Source organism: Saimiri boliviensis, chromosome 11, assembly GCF_048565385.1.
Source record: "Saimiri boliviensis isolate mSaiBol1 chromosome 11, mSaiBol1.pri, whole genome shotgun sequence".
In the NCBI taxonomy this organism is placed as follows: Eukaryota; Metazoa; Chordata; class Mammalia; order Primates; family Cebidae; genus Saimiri; species Saimiri boliviensis.
Genome location: NC_133459.1, coordinates 34,295,556 through 34,323,457, shown reverse-complemented (window position 1 = coordinate 34,323,457; position 27,902 = coordinate 34,295,556). Strand labels below are relative to the sequence as shown.

Here is a 27,902-nt window from a genome sequence, read left to right as displayed (position 1 = left end):
AGAGAATGAGAGATGGGGAGGTACATCAACTGCAGGGGCAAAAGAACCACAAATACAAGATCCCAGCGACAACCTGAGGGCACCCGACACACCTTTCTTCCCTCCCAACCCACCCACAGCCTTTTTGAGCAAAAACACCCTCTCCCTCCTGGTCCAGCTGGACATGTCAATGCATGGCCAGAAAACATTGAAATGAATCCCCAACTCGTTGGGATAAATAAGTTGCACTGGACATTTTAAAATTTCGAATTTAATTACAACATACATAAATATATAGGACAGACAGCAACAGGACTGTGATGAGCAGCCTGGATGGATTCGAGTTCTGCAGTTTGTGCTTTATCTTATTTGTTCCTCAAGGGCCCCTCCTGCCCACTTCTCTCCAAGAGTAGGAAGGGTACAAAGAGTCCACTGGGGCCTCCTTCCAGCACCCCTTTTCTGGGGGTGGAAGATTCTGGAATGAGGGACACCATCTCCTCAGTAGCACCTCTGATTTATCAAAACCGCCCTCCTGCCACCAGTGAAAAACACAAAGGCTTTGGCCTCTAGAAGCACCCACGGCCACCCAGGCACCATAACAGAAAGGGCTGTGCCCCATGAGCCAGACCTTTTCATGTCAATTTTCTGTCCAAACCCTTCTCAGCCATCAAAGGTCAGAAAATTGCACACTTGAGACAAATACCTGGGCCCACCAAGACACCACCAAAGAGGCCACCTCCCTTACTCCAAGCCAGATCCCCGACTCCGGGATCTCTGGATGAATGTTCTCTTTCTGGTCTGTCTTGAATCCCACCTTTCAGTCCTTTCAGGCCCACCCCCAGGAGCTAAGTCCCCATTTCAGGCCCTGGAAGCCCCTTAGGGATGGGTTGGGAGAAGCAGTTATTTCCGATGCTTGGGGTCCTTCTCCGAAGCCTTGGTTTCACCATGCCCACTGGCCACACTGCTTAGAAACATCTTGTCCAGCCCCTTGAGTGACTCCAGCAAGTAGTTCTGGAAAGCCGCGAGGGCAGCACAGATGGCAGGCCCACCGAAGCCATGAGTGATGAGGCTGAAGTGTGTCAAGCAGCTCTGCACGCCGGGTTCCAGGATGAGTGCTGGGCGGCTGTTGCCCAGCGGTGAGCGGTCCTGAGCCATCAAGTCTGCAAACTCCTTGCAGATCTGCCTGGTTGGGAAAGGAAGGTCAGAGGTTGGAGGACAAAAGTCTGAGCCCGGAGAAGGACTTACTACATGCCAGGCATTTTATAATCATTAGCTACACAACTGCTGACCCTCCCAACAGTCTGCAAATGATGATCATACCGTTTTTACAGAAAAGGAAACTAAGATTCAGAAAAGTCATTTGACTAGCACAGTATCACACAGCTAATAAACAGCACATGCCAATTACCCTATGAGCTTTCTTTTTTGGATGTCCTGCCCACATTCAAAATGCTGCTCAGCCAGGTGTGGTGGCTCATGCCTGTAATCCCAGCACTTTGGGAGGCAGAGGTGGGCGGATCACCTTAGGTCAGGAGTTCGAGACCAGCCTGACCAACATGGAGAAACCCCATCTCTATTAAAAATACAAAATTGGCTGGGCATGGCGGCACATCCCAGCTACTCAGGAGGCTGAGGCAGGAGAATCGCTTGAGACCAGGAGGCAGAGGCTGTAGTGAGCCAAGATTATATCATTGCACTCCAGCCTGGGCAGCAAGAGTAAAACTCCGTCTCAAGAAAAAAAAAAAAAAAAAAAAGTGCAGCTCAGCTACTTACTACCTTATACTACCTTATACAGGAAATTTTCTTTGATTCCCTCTCCCACCCCAAACACCCAGTACTTCACAGAACTTTGTCTTTGAAACTGTTAGGAAACAATCCAGAATCTGCCAGAAATAATAACTAGCAGTGAATATTAATTGAAGCCTGGATGCTGTGCCAACCACACTGTATGCATCATCTTACTTAATCTTCATAACAAATCTATACTATTATTATCCCCATCAGATGGACAAGAAAACTGGTTTCAGACAGGTTGGATGACTTGTCAAGGCCACCGAGCTGGGATTTGAACCAAGCTCTAGTTTGCAGCCATTATTCATTCCTTTGTGCATCCTGTGTGTGGCTCAGGCAAGAGAATCCCTCATCATTCATCTTTGTGTCAACATGAAAGTCTTAGACAGGACTGGGACCCACGAAGTGCTTGATGAGTGAGCTGATTAGTGAACAAGATGAACCCCGCCCTAAGTATGTTTCTCCAGCCACAGTACAAGCAGCCTCAGAGGTCTCTCCATTTGGCAGTTCCAGGAGTCTGTGCTTCCTCTTCTGCCTTGGGGACTTTAGGAAAGCCTCAAAGGCAGGCGGGTGGGGTTGTCATTTTGAAGGACTTCGTTAGGTGGGAGGACTGGACGTTGTTCTAAGCTGGAGACAGGCAAGCCCAAGGATATGAGGACAGAGTTGGCAGGCGCGGGTAGAGTTTGTATGGGCCAGACTGTGGGACCTCAAAAGAGTTTGAACTTTAGCCTACCAATTAGTAGTTCTCAGATTGCTCTCTCTCTTTTTCTTTTCTTTTCTTTTTTTTTTTTTCAGACAACGTCTTGCTGTGTCGCCCAGACTGGAGTGCAGTGGTGTGATCACAGCTTACTGCAGCCTCAACCTCAGCCTCCGGAGTAGCTGATACTACAGGCCTGCACAACCATACCTGGCTAATTTTTTTCAGTAGAGATGGGGTTTCCCAGGTTGCCCTTGAATTCCTGGGCTCAAGAGATCTGACCACCTCAGCTTCCCAAAGTGCTGGGATTACAGGCATAAGCTGCTGCACCCGGTCTCTCTTTCTCTATCCCCCTCCCCTCTCTCTGTCTTTTCTTGCAGTGGGACTGCTATAGTGTGAATGGGTATGTTCCCCAAAATTCATATGTTGAAATCCTACCCACCTAGGTGATGGTATTAGGAGGTGAAGCCTTTGGGAGGTGATTACGTCATGGAGGTGGAATGTCATGAATGAGATTAATGCCTTTATTATAAAAGAAGCCAGAGAGAAACCCCTTCTCCCTTCTACAATGTAAGGCACACAGCAAGGTGCTGTCTATAAGCCAGACAGCAGACCCTCACCTGGCATGGAATCTGCCTTGACCTTGAACTTCCCAGCCTCCAGCATTATGAGAAATAAATTTCTGTTGGCCTGGCACTGTGGCTCACGCCTGTAATCTCAGCACTTTGGGAGGTCAAGGCAGGTGGATCATCTGAGGTCAGGAGTTCGAGACCAGCCTGACCAACATGGTGAAACCCCGTCTCTTCTAAGAAAACTACAAAAATTAGCCAGGTGTGGTGGCAGGCACCCATAATCCCAGCTATTTGGGAGGCTGAGGCAGGAGAATTGCTTGAACCTAGGAGCCGGAGGTTGCAGTGAGCCGAGATTGCACCATTGCACTCCAGCCTGAGCAAAGAATAAGATTCTGTCTCAATAAATAAATAAATAAATAAATAAATATTTCTGTTGTTTGTAAGCTTTCCAGTTTATGGTTATAGCAGTCCAAATGGACTAAGATAAGAACTCTATGGAAGAACTAAATTTTCTACCTTTTTTCTTTTTTTGAGATGGGGTCTCACTATGTCACCCAGGCTAGAGTGCAGTGATGTGATCGTGGCTCACTGCAGCCTGAGCCTCCCAGGCTCAGGTGATTCTCCCACCTCAGCCTCCCAAGTAGCTGGGACTACAAGCGCACAGCACCATGCCCAGCTAATTGTGGTATTTTTAGTACAGACGGGGTTTCACCATGTTGTGCAGGCTAGTCTCCAACTCCTGGGCTTAAGCAATCAGCCCACCTTGGCCTCTCACTGTACTGGGATTACACACGTGAGCCACCTCGCCTGGACTGAGAAACTAAATCTTGGGGCTGGGCACAGTGGCTCACACCTGTAATCCCAGCACTTTGGGAGGCCAGGGCAGGTGGATCACGTTAGGTCAGGAGTTCGAGACCAGCCTGGCCAACAGGGTGAAACCTTGTCTCTACTAAAAATACAAAAAAGTAGCCAGGCATGGTGGTAGGTGCCTGTGATCCCGGCTATTCGGGAGGCAGGAGAATCACTTGAACCTGGGAGGCAGAGGTTGTAGTAAGCCGAGATTGCACCATTGCTTTCCAGACTGGGCAACAAGGGCGAAACTCTGCCTAAAAACAAAGAAACAAAGAAAGTAAATCTTAATGGAATACTAGTTTGTTAAACAGGCCCTAGTTTGAAAACCAGTGCATTGGCAGCCGGAACCATTGAAGATTCTTACGCAGAGGAGCCGGTGCATGTGCAGGGAGGTCGGAAACAGGGAGACTCTGGGGTGAAGGTCGAGGAGTGAGATGAAGAGACCTGAGTAGAGGTGGCAGCACGTGAACGGCGGTGAGGGAGGCACAATGGGACTCGCAGAGCACTCAGGTGTGACCTGGTGGCCTGATGGAGGTCACTGGAGCAGAAGGTTGATGGGCAAGGCTAGAAGAGGGAACCTCAGACCCATGATGGGGACTGAGGCTGGTGGTGTCGTGGGAGTGTATGTGAGTGTAGGACCCACGTGTGCGCTTGTGCGAACCAGTATGTGACGCTACTGTTCCTGATGCAAGGAGCCCAGATATGTTCACATGTAATGTCCACGTGTGCTCCTGTGCTTGTTAGGAATGTTCGTGTATGTCTGAGTATGAAAAACATGATGCACAAATATACCCACATGAGGAACCCAAGTGTGCCCATGTGGCATGCACACATGTGCCACGAGAGCCTAAGCAGGGAGCCTAGGTGTGCCCGCGTGTGGTGCCACATGGGCCGCATGTACCTGCATGTGCTCACTGCTCATGTACATAGTGGTGTCCATTGTGCGTATACATGATGTCCGTGCCTGGCACCCACGTGTGCCCACACATGGTGCCCTCACTCACTTGGCGGCCAGCAGCATGCTCTTGCGGCTGTGCAGCTCCCCAGGGTCAGCGTGCTGTCGGCACAGGTACTCGGCAGCTGCCTTGGCTGGGAACTCGGTCTCACAGACGTAACCGAAGTCTCGGGCCAGGTGCACGGCCTCTCCTGTGGGGAGGGGAGCTGTCACTACTGCCAGGTATACCTCTGTGCCTGGAACACAGCTTTGAACCTCTAACCCCCCTGGCCAGGGGTATCCTGGCCCATTCTTCCTCTGTAGGTGCGCCCTCTAACTTTCCTTCTGAGCCCAGCTCCAGCCCCCATTCCATAGCTCTCCCTTGGGGCCATCAGAGTTGGGATCTGAGCTCAGAGAGAGATAGGAGCTGAGCCCACCATGTATACCAGAGCCGCCAACCTCCAGGGGAGGGGGCTGTCACCCCCTTCATCCCTTTACCACATCCAAACACTGGCCACTCCCTGCCCACACACTCACACCCAAACGCACACACACATGCACACACACACGCACATGTGCACACATGCATATATGCACATGTACATAGGCACACACACACGCACACTGAAAGAAGGTCTCCATTGCACATGCATGTACACATGCACGAAGCCACACACAGAAATCACAAACACAGCTTATACATAACAGAGTATGCACACAGATACTGCAACACATACACGGATACACCTGCACATGACTAAAGACACCCTTCCTGCATTAGAGACAGTCACACCAGACCATTCACGTGCCCTCAAATTCACTCTCATGCCCACCTTCAGGCCTCACTCACCTTCCACCAGCGAAGTCAGCAGTGTCACGTTGGCAGCCTTGCGACGGCCAGCCGGCAGGTTGAGCCCAATCTTCTCTAACCGTTCCCGCAAACACCGGCCCCCATTTTTGGACTTGGCCCTTGACATGCACAGAGAGAGACAGACATATAACTCTGAGACAAGAGAAAAGTGTGGAGGCGAAGTGACTCCTAAAGGGCCTTGTTGTCCCCACCGGCCCCTGTTGAGGTTTGGGTCTGGTCCTGGGGATGCTCTGGGGTCTCTTTCAGCAAGGGCACAACCTCTTCCTAGCCTTAATGGTTTTGCAGCCAAGACAGGGGTGGGGGGCCCAGCACCCAGCTCCAGAAGCCCTCAGTTCTCCCTAGTCCTCTCGACAGCAGGGGCAGCACAGGGTGGGGCATCCTGGAGTCCTTAGCACGCCAGATGGCCACACACAGCTACCCAGGGATACATAGACCTATATGTAGAGACACGTGGTGACATACAGAAAGGAAGACACACAGGTACACAGCCACCTGGGGGCTCACACACACACACACACACACACACATACACACACAGGTGAAAGAATAGAGACCCGTAGAACCAATAGAGACAGACATATGTAGAGACACAAACTCAGACTCCCAGAGACGCAGAGACACAGGATCACACCAAGTCAGCGTCCCAGCAGCACATGTACAGACACTCAGGGACTCACAGAGATCCTCCAAGATGCCAGGAGTAAGGAGATACCCCCTATGACTGCACATGTGCCCCTCCCACACGGTGGCACAGATGTGCAGACATCCATCGGACTAGCTCCAGTTGCACAGGCAAACACACACACACACACACACACACACACACACACAGCAGGACACACTCTAGGCCAGACATCCTACTAGAAGAAACACAGGATACTCACACTCATGGAAACATGCTCCTGGCCATCCGCTACTATAGATACATGCACACTCACACACATGTTCACACCATCCTCAGGCTCATCAAAGCTCACAGCCCTGAAGCAGAGATACCCTTCCCAGGCACCAAAACATGCAGAGAGAGAGACAGACACAGGTTTAAGATGATGAACCATGGACTACCATGCTCCTCACCCCAAAACACACAAGGCCTATGCTGCCATGTGGAACGGGTGTTGGGTCATGGGGTCCCTTTCCCAGAAGAGCGGGTGAGGATGGCCCTCTCTGTTCCTTAGACCCAGCCTTGTCCTGCCCAGTGTGGGTGAGTTCTCCCTCCCTTCTCTGTGCCCAGGCTTCTTTCTCTGACCACCTCCCCACCCCAAACCCACAGACATGTGGCAGCCACCAGGGACCTGGGCCAGCCCCCACAGCATGCACAATCCAGAGTCCCCAGGGCCTCCCCTCCCAGGGAGACTGAGGCAGGGGGCCTAGGTGAAGCTGGCCTCCTTGTGGATACCCCGAGAAGGCCTGAAGAGGCCAGGGATCCAGCCAGGCAGGGGATCGTGGCCTTCCTACCTGCGGAGGACGCCCCCCAGGAGGGAGGCGTTGAGGCACTCAGGAGGCGAGAGTCGCCGCTGCACCTCCCCCACCGTCACCTTGTACTTGGACGTTGAGCTGAGCAGTGAAAGCCGGCCAGGCACGGAGCAGAAGACCTCACCGGGATTCGTGATGCCGCCTACCAGGCTGTCTTTGGCCAAGGAGAGGGCTGAGAGGCTGCGGGCTTTGGAGGGGATGGGCACTGTGGAGCAGAATAGCAGGAAGAGGGAAACCCTGAGCCAGCGGCCACCGCACACCGCCCCTCTTGAGGGAGGGTCTGGTATCCTTGCTTTACAAAGGGAGAAAGTGAGGCACTGTGAGGTGAAAGTGACTTGCCCAAGTTCCCTTAGCTGGTGGATGTGAACTCGGAGCTGTCTGGCTCTTGATTCTGTGTCCCCCTCACTGAACCAGGCTGGTCCCATCTTAAACAACTCCAGCAGAATCTTGGTGTTTTAACGGATACCGTCAGAGATGGACTTGGATGTAAGGATCTGAGTGTGAGCTGGAGGCAGGACCCACGGGGCCCTGTAGCAGGGCCAGGCCAGGGCTGGGCAATCACAGGGAATCCCCAAATGCCCTCTTGCCACTCGTGATTCCCATTTCCCTCCCCGCCTTCCCACCCCACCCCTGCATCAGTGAGGGGCCTGGAGACTGTGGACTCTGCATCCCTGGACAGGGAGGTTATTGCCCTATTAGCGCCTTCCATCCTGGCCCTCTTCCTGCCAAGTCACTCTGCAAATACTAAAGGAGATCAGGAGATAGGCCCTATCCCCCCTCCCAAAAACGTTCCGGAATTATCTACTAATTGTCTGAAGAGCAGAGAAGGGAATCTGAGAAGTTACTTTTCAAAAATTCACTTAGATAATTTTGACTATAAGAGAAAGTTCTTCTTGCAGTCTAACCTCCATCCTCCCGCTTAGCCTCGGAAGAAGGGAGAATATTGAGGCATTTGCTTCTTTAGTGGAACTCTTTGGCCTTCTCTTCCTTTAAGGAGGTGAGAGCCTTGGTAGACAAGGCCCCGTGTGTGTCAGGAGTGAGGCTCGAGTGTGAAGTCTGGGACTAACAGCTACTGAGCACTCACTATGCTGTGTGCTCCCATGGATAAACCTACTCAGTCCTCGGAACAACCCACAAGGGGCTACACTTATCATTATTCCCATTTTACAGATGAGGAGACTGATGTCCAGAGAGGTGAAGTAGTATGCTTGAGATGACATAGCTAGTAGATGGAGAACCAGGAGCAAACCCAAAACTGCAGTCTCAAAGGTGGTGCTCTTAGCCTTCCAGCCACTTGGCAATATTGGCTGAGCACTTGCATGCCAAGAATTGTGCCAGGCCTGAGGAGTACAAAAGTGGGAAAGGCTAGCCTGGTCGCTAGCATGGCAGAATCTCTAGTCTCTCCCTCTCTGGATAAACCTCCCCACCTCCACCCAGCAGCCAAGCCAGAACCCGCTGTGATACCTTCTCCAACCCTCTCCCCACCACATCCCATCCATCACTACATCCTACAGCTTCCTTTTTTTTCCCCTCCCACCCCTGCCCAGCCTATGGGTTTCATTTCTTTATGTGCCTTGGATGTGGCCACTCCTCTGCATGCCCACTTCCAGTGTTAATTTCTGCACAGTCCTTGCTCTAGTCTCCTTGCCCCGGTCTAGAGGGATCTTTCCATCTGGATGTATCACTCTGCAGCCTAAAACTCAGCCTAAAACTCATCAGACCCCAGTCAGTTCCCTGAGAATCAAATCCCAGCTCCAGAGCTGGACAAAATGATGTCATCTGTCAATGAGTGTCAGCTATCATCTCACCTGTCAATGAGTGCCACATGCTGAAAGTTCAAAGAGATTAAAGTGGGACAGCAGGTAAGGAGCAGAAATGAACCTTGAACTCTCAGCACTGACTCCAAAGTTCACAGCTTTAACCATCATGTTACAATGGCCTTCTTCACCCTCCCTCATGTCTGGCTCTGCCAGCCCCTCTTGCTGAGTCCTCATTTGTCCATTAGGTTCTAGACCCAAGCTGACCAAGAGAAATATAATGTGAGCCACATGTACACATTTATATTTCCTAGTGTCCACCTTTTTTATGAGACAGGGTCTTGATCTGTTGCCCAGGCTGGAGTACAGCAGTGCAATCACAGCTCACTGCGGCCATCACCTCCCAGGCTCAAGCCATCCTCTCACCTCAGCTTCCCAAGTAGCTGGGACTACAGGCATGTGCCACCAAACCTGGCTAATTTTTGTATGTTTCATAGAAACGAGGTTTCACCATGTTGCCCAGGCTGGTCTTAAACTCCTGGACTCAAGCGATCTGCCTGCCTGCCTTGGCCCCCCCACAGTGCTGGGATTAAAGGGGTGAGTCACCAGGCCTGGCCCACATTTTTTTTTTTTTTTTTTGAGACAGAGTTTCCCTCTTGTTACCCAGGCTGGAGTGCAATGGCACGATTTCGGCTCACCGCAACCTCCGCCTCCTCCGCCTCCTAGGTTCAGGCAATTCTCCTGCCTCAGCCTCCTGAGTAGCTGGGATTACAGGCACGCACCACCATGCCCAGCTAATTTTTTTTGTATCTTTAGTAGAGACGGGGTTTCACCATGTTGACTAGGTTGGTCTCGATCTCTCGACCTTGTGATCCACCCGCCTCGGCCTCCCAAAGTGCTGGGATTACAGGCTTGAGCCACCGTGCCTGGCCGATTAATATAATTATAAACAATATATAGCATTTTAGTACATTTTATTTACCCCAATATATAAAAAATAAAGTCATTTCAGCATGTAATCAACACTTTAAAAATTATTAGTGAGATATTTTACATTCTTTGAACTAAGTCTTCAAAATCCAATGGACATTTTATGCTTAAGTTTGTCTCAATTCAGACTAGTCACATTTCCAGTGCTCAAGAGCCACATGTGGCTAGTGGCCACCTTGGTGGACAGCACAGCTCCAGGCTTCAAGGGAGGAGGGGCCCAACAGGTAACCCAGTAAGTGGGCTGTGCGGGAGGTTGGCGGGCTGAAGGGGCACATTATGCAAAGCCCTGCCATGCAGGACACAGAGCTCCCGGTTTGTTTGTGTTTTTGTTTCATTTTGCTGTTTTTGAAACTAGGATTCTGGGTTGTTATGTAAAATCTCTGGATTTTTTTTTTTTTTTTTTTTTTTTGAGATGAAGTTTTGCTCTTGTTGCCCAGGCTGGAGTGCAGTGGTGCGATCTCGACTTGCTGCATCCTCTGCCTCCCAGGTTCAAGCAATACTCCTGCCTCAGCCTCCCTAGTAGCTGAGATTACAGGTGCCTGACACATGCCCAGCTAATTTTTGTATTTTTAATAGAGATGGGATTTCACTATGTTGGCCAGGCTGGTCTTGAACTACTGACCTCGTGATCCGCCCGCCTTGACCACTGAAAGTGCTAGGATTAGAAGTGTGAGCCACTGCACCCGGCCAAAATCTCTCAATTTTTAAGCATTGGCAATGATTCAAAGATTAAAAAACCCATCACAGGCCAAATTGAACAAGCGTGAAGTGTCTCCTGGGATGTGGTGAATCCCAGGGTGTGAGCTCTTTGAGCCTCACAGTGCTCCTCTGTAGCCCAGTAGTCCTTCACCCTACTGAGTTTAGGCACCATCCCCTGTGCAGAGCTTCCCTTCCCTGCCCCCAGCCCCTCTCACCAACATCTCTGGCCTTACCACGCTGAACCTTCCTGGTCTGTTTCCATGGCCGTCTTCCCTACCACGTATGAGTGTGCCGAGGGCAGGGTCTTGGCACAGGTGGCCATCAGTGAATGTGGAATAAACTAATGATGCAAGGGCCCTGGGAACGCGAACTGAACTACACTGTATGTATAAAAAAAATTATACCTCACGCTTGACTTTAAACAAATCAAATTACAAATCAGGCCAGGCACAGTGGCTCACACCTATAATCCCAGCACTTTGAGAGGCCAAGGCAGGAAGACTGCTTGAGCCCAGGAGTTCGAGACCAGCCTGGGCAATACAGTAACACCTTGTCTCTACAAAAAATACAAAAATTAGCCAGGAGTGGTGGCACATGCCTATAGTCCCAACGACTCTGTAGGCTGAGGTAGGAGGATTGCTTAAGCCCAAGAGGCAGAGGTTGCAGTGAGCCAACCATGTCATCCTGGGCAACACAGTGAGACCCTGTCTCAAAAACAAAAATAAAAACAAAAACCTACAAATTGATAAGTTAAAAATAAAAAGAATGGCAAAGTGACTGTCTTCCCTCCCATCACCCCTCACTAGTAGTAGGGGTCAGAGGAACAGGATGAGCAGCCTCCTGTATCCAACTGCTATTAAAACCCAGGGCCCCAGCCAGCTAAGCATGGTAAGTCACACATATAATCCCAACACTTTTGGAAACTGAGGCAGGAGGATCACTTGAGCCCAGAAGTTCAAGACCAGCCTGGGCAACGTAGTAAGACCTCATCCCTCATATCTACAAAAAAAAAAAAAAAAAAAATTTAAGTCAGTCAGGCATGGTGGCATGTACCGATTGTTTCAGCTACTTGGGAGACTGGGGCCACAGGACAATTGAGCCCAGTTTGAGGCTGCAATGAGCTATGATTGCACAACTGCACTTTAGCCCAGACGACAGAGTGAGACTCCATCTCAAACCAAAAAAAAGGCGATTATATACAAAAATTGTCTGCTCTTGTGATAGATACAGCAATGAGGATGAGCTCTTGAGTGTGGAGGAATGTGTAGCCTGCATATGGATATTTGCAAGCACTTTCTCCTGTTGATGCCAGATTTATGCAAATATAGGTGCTGCTAAATATATGGGCAGACATGACATTGCACATGGGTTTGTGTATATGAGTGACAGACTTTGCCGCCTCTCCTACCTGTCCCTTTTTTTCTCAGAGCCTCTGCCCTTAAAAATGGCAAGAGGGATGGAATCCACGCGAAGCAGGTGGGTCAGGGAAGGGGCAGTGATGGAGGTAGGAATTAAAGTAGCACAGAGAGCAAAGCAGAGACACGAAAGTTGGTCTCCCACACGTACAAGACAGGATTCCCTGTGGTGACTCCTGAAGCTGAAGTGATCTAATGGTGTCCTGCTGGTCACATATGCAGAAGCCATTCACACACACACACACACACACACACACACACACACACTCTCCCAGACACAAGAGTTCCCAGTTATTCAACCTGTCAGACAAGGCACTCTGTCCGAACATGGTAAATACAGTCTGACTTCTGAGCCCAGGGAATTGTGCAATAGACTCTCCCAGAAATCTTATTAAAATTGCAAGTTTTTTTTCTGGAAGAAAACATAGGAGGCCAGGCATGGTGGCTTATGCCTGTAATCTCAACACTTTAGGAGGCAAGGTGGGTGGATTACTTGAGGTCAGGAATTTGAGACCAGCCTGGCCAACATGGTAAAACCCTGTCTCTACTAAAAATACAAACAACAACAGAAAACTTAGGAGAAGAATCTTCATGACTTCAGGTTGGGCAAAGAGTTCCTAGGTACAACACCAAAGGCGAGGCCTATTGAAGAAAATAACAGGTCGAGCAGGGTAGCTCACACCTGGAATCCCAGCACTTTGGGAGGCCGAGGAGGGCAGATCACCTGAGGTCAGGAGAGCAACTTGGCCAACATGGTGACACCCTGTCTCTACTAAAAACACAAAAATTAGCCAGGCATGGTGGCATGTGCTTGTAATCCCAGCTATTTGGTAGGCTGAGGCAGGAGAATCACTCAAACCTGGGAGGCGGAGGTTGCAGTGAGCCAGGGTTGCAGTGAGCTGAGATAGCGCCACTGCACTCCAACCTAGGTGACAGAGCAAGATCCATCTCAATAAAACAAACAAATAAATAAAATGATGATAAATTGAGCTTCATCAAAATCTAAAACTTCTGCACCTCGAAAGATATTATTAAGAAAATAGCATGGTATGGTGGCACGAGGAGGTAGTCCCAGTTACTCCAGAGGCTCAGGCAGAGGGATCACTTGAGCTCAGGAGTTCGAGGCTGTAGTGCACTATGATCTTGCCTGCAAATAGCCACCAAACTCCAGCTTGGACAACATAGTGAGACCTCTCTCTAAAAAAGTTTTTTAATGAAAACAAAAAAAAAAAAGAGGCTGTAAGCAGTTGCTCACACCTGTAACCCCAGCACTTAGGGAGGCCAAGGTAGGAGGACTGTTTGAAGCCAGGAGTTCAAGACCAGCCTGGGCAACATATTGAGATATTGAGACCTGTTTTTATGAAAACAAAAACAAAAACAAAAACAAAAACAAAAACAAAAAAACAATTTTTTAAAATGTAAAATAAATAAATAAATAAAAATTTAAAAACAGAAAAGAAAAAGATAAATCACAAACTGGAAAAAAAATTTGCAAATCATATATGTGATAAAGGACCATATTCAGAATATATTACATAAAAAACTCTTATAACTCAACAATAAGATAGCAACCTAAATAGAAAATGGTCCAAATATGTAAATAGACATTTCAATAAAAATGAGAGCTGAATGGTTAATAAGCACATGAAAAAGTGCTTAACATAATTAGTCATTAGGGAAATGCAAATTAAAACTATACTTTGATACCACTAGATGGTTGTAATAAAGAAGACAGGGGCTGGCCACAGTGGCTCACGCCTGTATTCCCAGCACTTTGGGAGGCCGAGGCAGGCTGATCACAAGGTCAGGAGTTCAAGACCCGCCAGCCTGGCCAACATGATAAAACGCTGTCTCTACTAAAAATACAAAAATTAGCCAGGTGTGGTGGCGTATGCCTGTAATCTTAGCTACTAGGGAGGCTGAGGCAGGAGAATTGCTTGAATCCAGAAGGCAGAAGGTGCAGTGAGCAGAGATCTTGCCACTGCACTCCAACCTGGGCAACAGAGCGAGACTCCATCTCAAGAAAAAAAAAAAAAAAAAAGACAATTCTAAGTGTAGGATGTGAAAAAGTGGAACCCTCACACATTGTTGGTGAGAATGTAAAATAATACAGGCACTTTAGAAAACAGCTTGACAGTTTCTTAAAAATTAAATCTAAACTGACCGTATAATCCAGCAATTCCACTCCTAGGAACTTACCCAAAAGCAATAAAAATATGTGTCTACACTGAGGCAGGTATGTGAAGGTTCACAGCAACATTATTCAAGACAGCTAAAATGTAGAAACAGCTCAAGTGCCCATCAACTGACCAATGGATAAACAAATGTGTTACACCCAGGAAATGGCATACTATGCAGCAATAAAAAGAAACAAACTGCTGATAATAATTTCTTTTTATTGCTGCTTCTTTTCCTTAGCATAATGTTTTTCCCAAACATTATGCTAAGGAAAAGAAGCTTGATGCAAAACTCTGCATATTTATATATTCTATTTATAGAACATTTCCAGACTATGCAAATATATGAACAGAAAGCAGATCAGTGGTGGCCTAAGTCTTGGGGTGAGAATGGGGATTAGCTACAAACGGGAACTTCAGAGGATGACAGAAATGCCTCAAAATGGATTGTGGTAATGGTTACCCAACGCTACATTTACTAAAAATCATCATATTATATTCTTACAATGTGTATATTTTAGGTATGTAAATTTTGCCTCAATAAATCAGTTAAAAAATGCAACTTCCAATGCAGTATATGTCAAATGTACAGTTTAGTACCAAGCCAGCAGATATCAGTATGATGCCTTAAGTTAAGTCTTCTTTAATTAAAGATTTTTTTTAATTAAAAAAAAATGCAACTTCCAGGGGTTCTCATGCAGTCAATGTGGGGTGGTGCCCAAGAAATTTGCATTTTTAACAAGCATCCTCTGGGGATCCTGATGCATGTGGTTCCTTAGACTACTCTTAGGGTCCAAAACTCGGAGGGGTCAGAGCAAGAGGAAAGTAGACAGGAGGGGGTAGTGACCTGCTCCCAGCCCACACTGGGGCACAGCAGGTGCAAATGCCCTCCTTTGAGTCTCCTCATCTCCCCTGCTGGGATCTGCCTGATTAAGTTTTCCTCTCTTCAATTGCTAGAGGGTTTCTTCCTTTTTTTTTTTTTTTTTTTTTTTGAGACGGAGTTTCACTCTTGTTACCCAGGCTGGAGTGCAATGGCGCGATCTCGGCTCGCCGCAACCTCCGCCTCCTGGGTTCAGACAATTCTACTGCCTCAATCTCCTGAGTAGCTGGGATTACAGGCACGCGCCACCATGCCCAGCTAATGTTTTGTATTTTTAGTAGAGACGGGGTTTCACCATGTTGACCAGGATGGTCTCGATCTCTTGACCTCGTGATCCACCCGCCTCGGCCTCCCAAAGTGCTGGGATTACAGGCGTGAGCCACCGCACCCGGCCCTTCCTTTTTTTTTTTAGACAGAGTTTTCCCTCTTGTCGCCCAGGCTGGAGTGCAATGGCCTTCTGGGTTCAAGTGATTCTCCTGGCTCAGCCTCCCCAGTAGTTGGGGCTACAGGCGTGCACCACTACACCTGCCTACTTTTTTTGTATTTTTAGTAGAAATGGGATTTCACCATATTGGTCAGGCTGGTTGTGAACTTCTGACCTCAGGTGATCCACCCGCCTTGGCCTCTCAAGGTGCTAGGACTATAGGCATAAGCCAACGTGCCCGGCCCAAGGTTTCTTTTACATATAATTTCTATCCTTCACTCCTCTGCTCCATGCTTTTCTGCAGCTCCCACCGTTCTCAGGTGAAGTCCAAACTCCATCTGCATGTTTTTTAGTTGCGTTTTAGGGCAGACAGTAGCCTCGAGGCAAGTGAGAAAGGGTTGTGGAAGTTCAAGTTCATATTCTGTAAATTTTTGATATTTTGTTTATTGTGGATTTTTGCACTATTTTTATTTTAAAAGACCAGGCGTGGTGACTCATGCCTGTAATCCCAGCACTTTGGGAGGCCTAAGAGAGCAGGTCACTTAAGGTCAGAAGTTTGAGACCAGCTTGCCAACATTGTGAAACCCCATCTCTACTAAAAATACAAAAATTAGCTGGCATAGTGGTGGGTGCCTGTAATCCCAGCTACTCCGGAGGCTGAGGTACGAGAATCTGGGAGGCAGAGGTTACAGTGAGCTGAGATCGTGGCACTGCACTTCAACCTGGGCGAAAGAGTGAAACTGTGTCTCTCTCTGTTACCCAGGCTGGAGGGCAGTGGCGCGATTTCGGCTCACTGCAACGTCCACCTACCGGGTTCAAGCAATTCCCCTGCCTCAGCTTTGGGATTACAGGTGAGCACCACCATGCTCAGTTAATTTTCATATTTTTAGTAGAGCCAGGTTTTCACCATGTTGTCCAGGTTGGTCTCCAACTCTTGACCTCAAGTGGTCCAGCTGCCTCGGCCTCCCGAAGTGCTGGGATTACAGGCATGAGCCACTGCACTTGGCCTATTTATCTTGATTACCGAGTTTTTCGGCACCCTCTCAAATTCTGTCCCAGAGGTCAGTATCTCATCCATGTCCTGGGCTGCTTAGAGATTCTCTGGAAAGGGGAGACCCTCCCCATCTCCCTTCTTCTTCTCCAGGGCCAAAGACAGCAGGGAACAGGACAACTGTTTACATCTGCTCCTGTCCTGGAGACCCCCTGAGATTGGACAGCTGAGCCTGTGGAAAGGGGTTCTCCACCCCCAAGTAGGCAACCACCCACTCTCCTCCAGAGGGAATGAGGGATCCATCTCAGTTCTCATCCCTGACCACTCCCCTTCAGTTCTGATTGTATAACCTGAAGCCCACACACATTTGTAACCTTTTTAACCTGTCTGGCTTTTCCACAGGGAGGGCATTTGCACATGCTGTACCCTGTGTGATGAAAGTAGCCCCTTTCACATACCCCCTCTTTCAATGCACTCAGACTTCAAAACCCATCACTCATTCATTCAACAAACGCCCACTAAGCACCTCTTGAGCCCGGTTCAGCTCTCTCTCCTCCAGGCAGCCTCCCAACCTCAGGCACTCACCCGCCACCTCTGAGCTCCTCCCGAGACCCGAACAGCCCTGCTCACTGCTCTTGTCAGCTGGAAAATATTCCTGTCTAGCCGCGTTTCCCCCCCAGCCCTGCCTCCTTTCTGTGTCTCTGAGAAAGGTTGCAAAACTGGAGGTGACAAATGTGGGAAGGAAATGGAGTGCTCCCTTATCCGCTTAGGGTCGGCCTCAGCCCCGCCATCCCCTGCGCCACCACGCGGGTGCAACTGGTCAGCGACCCGGGAGCGCGTGGTAAGGCGGGGGGCCTCGCCTGGCTGCCCCTCCCGGACCCTGGCCTGCTGTCAGCGAAGCTTTTGCAGCCCAGGTGTGGGTCCTCTGCCCCGCCGCACTGGCGAAGGCGAAGCCCCACCCCCGGACCCACCACTGCGACGCGAAGGCCGCTTCTGGGGCGGGGCTGAGGCTTCCGCTGCCTCCCTTTCGCACCCAGGACCCCAACCTTACCGACGCAGCCGCCCCTTCGGCCCAGGCTGGGAGGCGCTGCAGGGATCCGACGCTTCGGGTGGCCAAGAACGACATTCTCTGATTCCAGGTCCCTGGCGGGGCAGGCTCCCGTCCCTCACTCACCGACGCCGAAAGTCTGTGGGACAGGACAGGGGCTCCGGGTGCCGTCGGAAGGGCAGCGGACGAAGGACGGCGCTAATTCACTCCACACGGGGCCGGCGGCGAGGCCGAGTCACTCAGTGGCCGCGGAGGGCAGAGGGGAAAGCTGCCAGGGGCGCCGAGGGCGGGTGTGCGGGGGAGCCGGCTCCAGGGAGCAAGGAGCCCACCCGCCTCGCTGCCGCGGCCGCCCTGGGTCGTTCGCCCACGCCTTCCACTGGGTCGCGACCTCCAGATCCAGCTGTACCCGGCTCCTGCCCCTTCCCCTTTGCTGCAGCGCCGCGGGCTGGAACTCAGCGTCCAGGCTGGGGCGTCCAGGGCACAGTCTCAGCTCAGATCGCCCGCGCTCCACCTCGCTCCGCTCGGCCACAGACCCGCTGGCGCTGGGGTCCCGCGGGTGCACGCCCGCGCCGCCCCGCCCCGCCCCGCTCTAGGGAGCCAGAGCGCCGCACCTGGGACGTTCGGACTCGGTGTTCTTTGGACTGCTTTGGGGGATTCCGGCGCACCCCTAGGATGTAGGAGTCTTGGAAGCTGTTTGAGAGAAACTAGCTTTTGGCGGACCTCGCATCCGGTCTCCTGTCTCGGCTTTGGACCGGGGTTCCGGGTTAAGGTGCTCAGAGCAACAGCTGATCCTTCTACCCTTGGGCAGGGCAGAGATCTCCAAGCCCCTTTCTAAAATGCGGGATCTTAGCCTTTTTTTGGAAGTCAGTGAACCTAGACTCCCAGTCTCTTGAGCCCGACCAGGAGTAGGGAACTGGGGACCACCACCACGGTCATATTTCTTATGGCCAGGAAGTCCAGGCAGGCTTTTGCCCACTGCAGACGGATCTCTTTCTTCAGGGTTCAAGAAAGGCGCTGTCCAGTAAACCAACCAAGCCTGGCCAGCAGAGCTGCCGCGCAACAAGGTTCCCAGTGTCTTCCCCACACCCGCAGTTCCCAGTGATACAGGACTTAGACCCAATTCCATCCCTTCCCCCACCTTCCTGTCCTGTTGCCTCATCTTTCCTCTACACACTCCTGGCCATCCTGGAAGTCCAGACCCAGCCTGCCACCACCACTTCCACCGTGGCCTCCCCCGAGAACGAGTGGAGGGCAAATAGAGTCCAGGCTTTAATTCATTCGTCTGAAAAACAACTCGAGCCAAATCTTGTGGGAGCAGTGCCTGCCTGGGGCACCGCAGGCTCACGTGCGCCTCTGAATTCCTTCCAGCACCTGCCCCAAATGTAAGGAGGCCACCCAATGCCTGGACCCCTCTGAGGGGGCTGTCTCTTTTTGTCTCTCACCTTCCTCTGGCATGGCCAGAACTTGGTCCTCAGTCCAGAAAAGGTGCCTCCTGGGTTTTACTAATGCCAGGAGTCGCACAAATACTCCTATATATGCACACAGCGAGAGGGCCCTCGCATGCTTAGAAATCCTAAGATACCAAAGAACAAAGTGCAGGACACAACATAGATACTGTACACACTGAGACCCCCAAATGCAGAGAAATGCACACCAATGTACAAAGACACCCCTCACAGACACCTTCACAGAAACAGACACACTCACACTCCAAGAAATGCTAAGACACCCACGAAAGAAACATTTCAGACACACACAGGACCCTGAACTCACATAGACACAGACACCCAGGAGCAGGTGGGTCCTGACTCAGGTGCACACAGCCTAACACACAGTATTCACACAACAGCTCCACAGAAAGAAAATTCCGACAGAGGCCTCCAAGGCCCTGCCTGAAGGAAGGAGAAGAAAGTGCCTGCCAGGCTGGGGAATGCTAAGGCTCTCTAAAGTGAAAATCATTTCCCAAACTCCGTGGGAACAGCACTTCCATTCCCTCCTCTTAGGGAAACAGGGAAGTGGTTTAACTCGTTCTGCAGATCAGCTCCAGATCCACAAGAGCGTCCTCCCCGTCGGTGGAGAGAGGCCAGACTCCCAGCGCTGCAGCCCAGTGAACGCTGACCCGCTTAGGCCCACCCCAGGCTAAAGGGTGCTGGGCAAACTCATCAAGCTCTCACCTCTGTCCCACCTCTGGTGGACACCCAGCTTGGCGACACACAGGAGGCACAGCAGGTGAAGAAAATGGGTCTATGCACTCGGGGCCTGCACCATCTCACCCGGCTCTGCCCTGACGATGCACACCGTTCCTTACCTTTTTTGATCACGGACTGGTCTAGGAGGCTCATTCCCGGATCATCCATCGCCTGCAAATAGGAGAGGGCGGCGGTGAGGGCGCATAAAGACCTAGTCGTCCATGGCTTCGCAAGCCCCTGCGACCCCAGGTCCGGGTCTGCTCCGTACGATGCTCGGCACCTCCGCCTAGGACAGCAACGGGCAGGCCCAGGAATCGCCAAGTCTAGGCACCGAGCTAAAACCGTGAATATCTCACCGTGCAGTGCAAAAAAGGGAAATTTGAACCTTAAACCGGTAACTATAAGGCCTCTCTTCGCCCCAGGTGCAGGCTGCCCCACGGATGCCATACGTGGCTCAACGGCCCAGAGGGGAGAAAAGAAGTGATTCGGTCCCGCAGAGGGTCGCCACCACCAAGGCGGCGGACTCGGTGCCGGCGGACTCAGTGCCAGGCAGCCTTGATGGCCAGGCACCGTCTAACCCAGGAGGTTGGACGCATCCTCGGAGTCACCAGTGAGAAGTGGCGAGCTGGGAGAAAAGTCGGGTTCCTGCGTTTGCCACCTTCTGCCTCCAGCCAAGGTACTAGTCCCTACCCATCCCGGACCCCTCGGGTCTCACCTGCAGGTCCTCCAGACCGGATGCCGCCGCCAGCCCGGGAAGGCCGAGCGGTGCGTCTGCCAGGCCGTGCGCGCCGTCGGTCAGGCCGTGCAGGAGCCGGGGCACGGCGGCGGCGTAGTCACGGCGCGGGTCAAGGCCCAGGGCGCGGGCAGGCGGTGCCAGCAGGCCGGGTGGCTCCTCGTGGGCGCGGGCGGCGGCGCGGGGCGCGACCCAGGCGGCCTGAGGAGGCTGCGGCTGCGCCAGGGGCGCCAGGCCGGCATATGGGTCTCCTGCCAGGTGGGGAAAGGCTGCGGCGGCGTCGGGCGCCTGGCCGTAGGGCAGTGGTGGCTGTGGGTAGGGTGGCGGGAAGTAGGGTGGCTGGAAGTCGGCGGCAGCTGCGGCGGCAGGCGTGTGGCAGAGAGGGGGCGCTGGCCCGTAGGCCCCCTGGGGCAAAGACGACAGGCGGGCCCCGCCAGCCGCTGCGCCCAGCCCGTCGGGGCGCTCCTGGGGAAGAAGATGGTGCGTTAGGTGACCCGCTGGAGCTGAAAGGACCCCAGCCCGAAAGGATCCTCCTCAGCTCGGAGGGTCCAGCTGCCGTCCCTCACGCTTCCTGGGGCCCGAGATTATTTCCGAGTCCACCGCGGGCGCAGGAGCCTCAGGCTAGGGACAGCGGTCACTTGCGCCTCGCGTTCTCAGCTAGCGGAGTCCCTGAGGCCCCCTCCCTCCGAGATTTCGTTGGCGCGGGGCAGGAGGGTTGGAAAGTCCAGCACTCAGGCGCCCCAATCCCCTGGCCGAGTATGCCCTGGGCCCCGAGACTACTCACCATGGCGGAGTAGGTGTGCACCAGCATCGGGCGGTGAGCACGGGGCGCGAGGCGTGGCGGCGGCGGCGGAGCCCTGGCCCGACGGCAAGTGCTGCGGGCAGAGGCGCGGGGAGCCGGCACAGCCCGCGGGGGTTGCGGTGCGGTAGCTTGGGTGCGACCCAGCCGCGATCCTAGTGGGCGTGGGGTCCTCAGCGGTGGCCGTCCCCGGACGGGTCCATGGAGGCGGGACGGACGGGCACTGATCGCACTTAGAAAAGTCGGTCAACGGGTGCCCAGCGCCCGCCCTTCCTCCTCTGAGCGCAGCCTGCTCCATGCACTCCAGTTATAGTGGCGGGGGCGCGCCGGGCCTCCGGGGGCGCGCATTAAAGAGACAAGCTATGGCAGTTCTCTCCCTTTTCCCCAGCGGCCACCAAATGGGAGGCGGTGGCTTTGGTGGTGGGATCGGGTAGGGTGGGTAGCGGGGCGTGAATTAGCCCACGTTGATGTGAGCCGCCTTCTGGGCTCGCAGCTCGCAGCTGCAGTGAAACAGAAAGATTCGAGGCTGGGACGCAGGGGCCCTGCATTTGCTCGGCTCTGTCACATCCTTTCCTTTAAGCAAAGCACTATTCTTTGCTGACCTCAGCTTCCTCTGTAAAATGGGTATCAATCATTTCTCTAAGAACCTCAAGAGACTTTGGATGAGGTGGGCAATCATGAGCGTGGAAGTTTGTGAGCTGCAGACTCAAGCCTATCTGCTCATGTGCACATGTGTGTCAGTGTTTGTGTGTGTTTGTGTGTGTGTGTGTGTGTGTGTGTGTGTGTGTGTGTAGGGGGGGTACCATCACAGTCTCTACTGAATGGATCAAAATCCCTCTAAGGTGCCTACTTCACTCAGGCTTCCTGGGCTGAAAACTTCCAATGCCAAGCCAGGCTCTGAGACAGTTGAACACACAAGCTTGCCAGACAAAGTTGCCTGGGATGGGTTTGAGTATGAGCTCCACCTGACCAGGGGCCAAGATGCTTCTGAAGTCACAGGGGCCTGGGCTGATTGAGTGTGGGCTTGAGATACCCAGAGACTGTTGAGTGACTGTGTGTAAGTGACTCATGAGGGTGCCGTGTGATTGTTACGCTAGCATGCACAGGCTACGTGTGTGTCTGTTACCATGGCAGGCACTCCCTGACTGTCAGGCAAGTTCCAGTCTCTATAGTCACTCTCTTTTTTTTCTCCCCAAACCCAACCTTCCCCTCCTGAGAAGCAGCGACAGGGATTAAAGACGGACAAATGAGAGGGGAATGCTAAGGAGAATGGGAATTAGGAAAGAAGAAAGATGTTTCTAAAAGCAAGAAGATGTAGCGAGTAGACCAGGGCAAAGTAGAAATAATCACAGCAGACTTATTACAGAATGTGCCAGCCTCTGTGCAAAGTGCTTCACGAATATTGGATTATTTAACCCTCACAGCAGCTCTATGAGAAAGATACCGATATCATCTCCATTTTCAGGGGAGAGGTGAGGTTAAATGGCTTGCCCAAGGTCAAGCAGCTAAGTTAAGTGGCAGAGCTGGGGTAATCAGCCCCTGCCCCTCTCTGCTCAGAATCGCTATTCTCTACTGCCTCAGACTCAGGGGCTTAGATTTAGTCCTGACTCCAAGTGACTGTGTGATCCTAGCTACGTCGCATTTCCTCTGTGATCTCAGTTTCTGCAACTTCCAAAACACCAATAAAAAAGTAGAGGAAGGCAGAGAGGACTAGTTGTTTTTTTAGGTTCCTTTCTAGTAAGGTAGTAAATGAGATTAAGGTAAAATTATTGATATAGAAGAGGAGGTGATAGTGACACCATTAACTCATGGAATGTATGATCCCAGGTGGGTATCCCAGAAGATGCATGACAGGTCCATAGCTCAGGGCTGGATGATCTCAGCCAGGGGAGCGATGGGGAAAGAAGGAGGCTAGAAGCCAAAGTTTCATCATTAAGAACTTTCCGAAGTCTGGAACTGCCAGCAAGGATGCCACCATCCACATGAAGCAGAATTTGGAAGCTCTCTGCAACCTTCCTGCTCAAGACAGGTCTGAGATCAGGAGTGTGTTTGTGTGTATCTATATATGAGGGAGTCTGTGGCAACACCTCTTCCTCCCATCCTCAACCTCAGCCACAGGACATCAGAAGTCAAGCTCCAGGACAGGTGTCGGTGCATGAATAGAAGCTGGTGGACTCCTTCAGGAGATGTCTAGGAGCAGTGAAGGAGATGATGCCCATGCCCCTGCTCTCTCCAGCAGCTCGGGAAGGCCAGAGTGACGGGATGCACCGCCTGTCTGTGGCTTCATTGGGTTCCCCCACTCTACTTCCTACAGCTTGTGGTAGCCCCTTCTTGCCTCATTCTCCTACTCTGATCATTTGTCTTCTTTTCTGTCTCTTTTTCCACCTACGTGCTTAATGTCAGTAATTCTTTCTCAGAGCAGAGAAGCTTCTGCTTTTTCTTCCTATCTACACTCTTTATGAGTGAGCTCATCCCCTCTCAAGTGGTTTTTGTTGTTGTTGTTGTTGTTGTTTGTTTGTTTGTTTTAATACAGTCTCACTCTGTTGCCTGGGCCGGAGTGCAATGGGGTGATCTTGGCTCACTGCAGCATCCACCTCCCGGGTTCAAGCCATCCTCATGCCTCAGTTTTCTGATTACCTGGGATTACATGTGCACACCACCACACTCAGTTAATTTTTGTATTTTTAGTAGAGACAGAGGTTTCACCATGTTGACCAGGCTGGTCTCAAACTCCTGACCTCAAGTGATTGCCTGCCTCGGCCTTCCAAAGTGCTGGGATTACAGGCATGAGCCACCACGCCTGGCCCAAGTCTTTAATGACTAGCTGTCTGCTGTTATCTCCCAACTGTCTTATCTCTGACCCTGATCTCTAATGAGAGATCCAAACCCATAGACACAGCTGCCAGTTGTATATTTTCTCCAGACAGCTCATTTCAGCTATCTGAAATTTTCCACGTCCAACACTGAACTCAGCATCTCCATCCCAGCCACCAACCCCAACCTGCTTCTCCTATGCTCTGTAGTTTCATAAATGCCACCATCATCCTTCAAGTTCAAAACTTGCTAATCATCCCAGAAAAGTCTGGGTCCTTTTCTTAACCCCCACAAGCTAATCCTTCTGGAGTGTTGCCATTTCTAACCCTTAAACATCCACCCTCAGAAGGTATGTGGTGGAGAATTGAAGCAGGTATCCCAGAGGGCACATGGTATCCCTGTCCCAGCACCTTAAACTACCTTACTGTTACTCATAGATCAATGGCTCTCAAATGGTCTCTTGAGCCCAGGAGTTTGAGACCAGCCTAGGCAACATAGCCAAAGTGTGGTTCCTGGACCAACATCACCAAGAATATCTGGGAGCTTGCTAGAAGTCCCAATTCTCAGATCCCACTCATGACCTCCTGAGTCAGTAACTCTGGGGGCGGAGCCCAGCAACCTCTGTTATTAACAAGTCCTTAAGGTGGCTGAGAGGCACACTAAGGTTTAAGAACCACTATCTAGGCATTGCCAACAACTCTCTAACTGGTCTCCTTACTTTATTCATACCTGTTCTGATCCATTTCCAATTCCATTCAGCAACAAGGGGAACAGGATCATGTTACCTCCCTACTGAAAATTTTCCTAGGGCTCACTATGACCCATCTTCAGGAAAAAAAAGAAAAAAAAAAAAAAGTCCAAACATTCTAATGAGTATTCCAGACTCTGCAGTTGCGACCAATGTTCTTTTCCTCTTTCAGGAACTGCTTCACAAGATTAAAAGAGAAACAGAAAATGTGTCTAGCACTGTGCTTGGTACATGACAGGTAATCAATGAATGCTTGTTAAATACTGTAAATGGTAAATCAATAGATGATGCTATGAATCCATTGGCCTCTTAAGTGATCCTTTCGGAAGGTTCTATGTGAACATGACCCTGGGTAGCTACACACAGAACCTGGGTGTGATCTGAAGAGATCATCTGATAAATGAATGATTTTGACTATGGCTACTGGGGAGAGGGATATTCTTCATGGTCTGCTGCTGCTTTGAGGCTCCCTAAAACGTCGCAGTCCCTTGGTTTCAGACTCTGTGGACTACTTCTTTCAGTGCCAAGAGACTCCTCACTTTCTGAGGCATGGAGGTAGAGATTTCTGGTTGTCTGCTCCCTGGGACACATGCACACATGTGGAGGCCCTGGGGTGCATTGGGGTACACATGCAGACAGCCTTGGGAACATGGGGCACACAACATGCACAGAGACATTCATGGGAAACACAAGTACACAAAGAGGCAGAGGACATATATTGACAAGTACACATAGGAACATACGGGTGCATGCTCAAACATCCGTGGACTCCCATTTGGCATACTTGGCATATTGCTCTTCTCCCAGGCTCCCTCTCTTTTCAAAAAGTGACCTTGCATTTGGATTTTATGTTAAGAAAAAATTCCGATCTGCCTCCTTTATTGTTGAGACAGCCACCCTTGTTCTAGCCTTTGACCACCAATTGCTCCAGGTCAGGCTGTCTGAAGGGTGGGGAAATCTGGCACAAGGAGGTGTCAAGGCGCCATCTCGTGGTTAGATCTCACAACTGCAGCTCAGATCTCCCTTTTCCCCACTGCTGAAATACCAAGAGCAAGCCAGAACTCTCTGACGGTATCTCATTTAAGCACAGAATTCTGTCTGCCTTGTATTAGGAAACTTTGCAGGGTTTGCCTTCTCCGCTAAGGGAGGGAGAGCACCTTGACAGCAGGGACCATGGGTGGCTGTCACTTTCTTTGGGACCTTTCCCTTCTCTTTTCACTTCCCCGGATGATCTCAGTCCCTCCTACAACTTTAGGGACCCTCTCTACTGACAATTCCCAAATCTGTCACTAGCCCAGACTCTCTCTGAGCTCCAGACCGTAAAAAGCAACTACCCCTTGGCTATTCCGTGAGCAGCACAAATTCACCGTTTTACCAATCTGAACTGTGTATGGTATGCACAAATCTGTCTGTCCCAGTGTTCCCAGTGACAGTGAATGCCCCACTATCCACTCAGTGGCTCCCAGATCAAGAATTTGGGAGTCATCCTTGATTCTGCCCACCCTTTTCTTTATCCCTCTTCACTTCCAATTAATCAGCAAGTTCTATTAACTACTACCTATATCTTCTCCATCCTCATTGCCATTGGCTTAATTTGGACACAGGGCCTCCTCTGTCAGCTCCCTGGCTCAGCCATTCCTCTTGCAGGGGAATCTTCCCAAAATGCAAACGGGATCACATTCAATCTACTAAACCATCTGCAAGCTGGCCGGGCATGGTGGCTCATGCCTACAATCTCAGCACTTTGGGAAGCCGAGGGAGGAGGATTGCTTGTGGTCACGTTTTGAGATCACGGTGGGAAGCAGAGTAAGACCCTGTTTCTATTAAAAAACCAAAACCAAAACCAAAACCAAACTGCCTCAGCATGATTCCATGTGTAAGCTTCTGAGCACGGCGCAGTAGGATCTGGTCCACGCCTGCTGGTTCATCCTCATCTTCTACCACTCCCCACATCATACTCTATACACTGTGCATGAGAAACTACTGGCAGTTCTCAAGCTTGCATGCCTTCATACCTGCTGTTCCTTTTCGTGTCTGCCTGGCAAGCCCCCCCTCACCCTGATGTCTCAGAGCACATATTTGCTCTAAGTTTTCCTGTAAATGTTCTGCCCATAATGCTTTCATGCTCCAGGCACACCGTGTTTGGACCTACGTAGAAGCCACTGCTTACACCTTCCTGCCCCCCCACCCCCGCCCCGAGACAGGATCCCACCCTATCTTCCAGGCTGGAATGCAGTGGTGTGATCATAGCTCAGTATAACCTCAAACCCCTGGGCTCAAGAGATCTTCTGGCCTCAGTCTCTGGAGTGGCAGGGACTACAGGCATGAGGTAGCATGTTCGGCTAATTGTTTTTCTTTTGTAGAGATGGGGGTCTCACCGTGTTGCCCAGGCTGATCTTGATCAGTGATCCTTCCACCTCAGCCTCCCAAGGTATTGGGATTACAGGCATTAGCCACCACACCCAGCAGTCTCTATGTCTTTTAATATTTACCCCAGAGAATCCATACTAAGAAGATGGCTTTCAGTATATCCAGTAAATAGATATTCTTCTCTATGCATAGCCAACCACAGGTAGGCACATAGGATATGCTCAGCACATGCTTATAGGTTTGAAGGCCTAGGTGGAGGATTTTGCAGAGGGTCTGGGGCCCGTCTGGTTCCAACCTCACAGCCTTGGCTCAGGACTGGTGAGGCAGTGGGTGCCTGGCTCATCTCCTGCTGAAGCTCTGAGGCCCTCTGCCTTCTCACTTGGCATAAGCTCTGAAGCCCTCTGCCTTCTCACTTGGCATAGAAGATCAGCAGCTGGTAACCTGAAAGCTACATTTGGCCTGCATGTTTTGTTGGGTCAGTAGTTACTTAATTAAAGATTGTTACTGACATTCAAAAGTTGGGTTTCACATAAAAATCAGGATTCCTGACTTCTTTAACAATTGGATATGGCAGTGCCACTTGGCAGCAACCCAGTAACATAGAGGGGGGTGCAGGGCTTCATCTGTACTTAAGAGCACCAGAGCCCCCACGAGGCCTGACCCCGTCAACATGAGTTTGGGAACCTGCCGTACAAT

At 51.0% G+C, this 27,902-nt stretch overlaps 1 protein-coding gene across 1 annotated transcript; it reads right to left on the bottom strand.

Moving 5' to 3' along the window:
• Window positions 1-122: 122 nt before the first annotated feature.
• TFAP2E (transcription factor AP-2 epsilon) lies at window positions 123-27,056 on the bottom strand. Its single transcript, XM_039473881.2, has 7 exons — window positions 21,260-27,056; window positions 20,458-20,940; window positions 19,862-19,913; window positions 7,155-7,377; window positions 5,676-5,794; window positions 4,896-5,037; window positions 123-1,162 (listed from the first exon to the last, which is right to left on the bottom strand). The coding sequence occupies exons 1-7, from the start codon at window positions 21,284-21,286 to the stop codon at window positions 880-882; spliced, it is 1,329 nt and encodes a 442-aa protein (XP_039329815.1). The 5' UTR covers window positions 21,287-27,056; the 3' UTR covers window positions 123-879.
• Between the last annotated feature and the right edge of the window lie 846 nt (window positions 27,057-27,902).

What these genes read in the sequence shown, in the direction of transcription:
- TFAP2E (XM_039473881.2), bottom strand. Translation starts at nt 21,286, where the DNA reads ATGCTGGTGCACACCTACTCCGCCATG. An exon ending in CCGGTCTGGAGGACCTGCAG is followed by an intron (nt 19,914 to 20,457) that starts GTGAGACCCGAG and finishes TCCTATTTGCAG; the next exon opens with GCGATGGATGATCCGGGAAT. An exon ending in CCAGTCCGTGATCAAAAAAG is followed by an intron (nt 7,378 to 19,861) that starts GTAAGGAACGGT and finishes TCTGCTCCACAG; the next exon opens with TGCCCATCCCCTCCAAAGCC.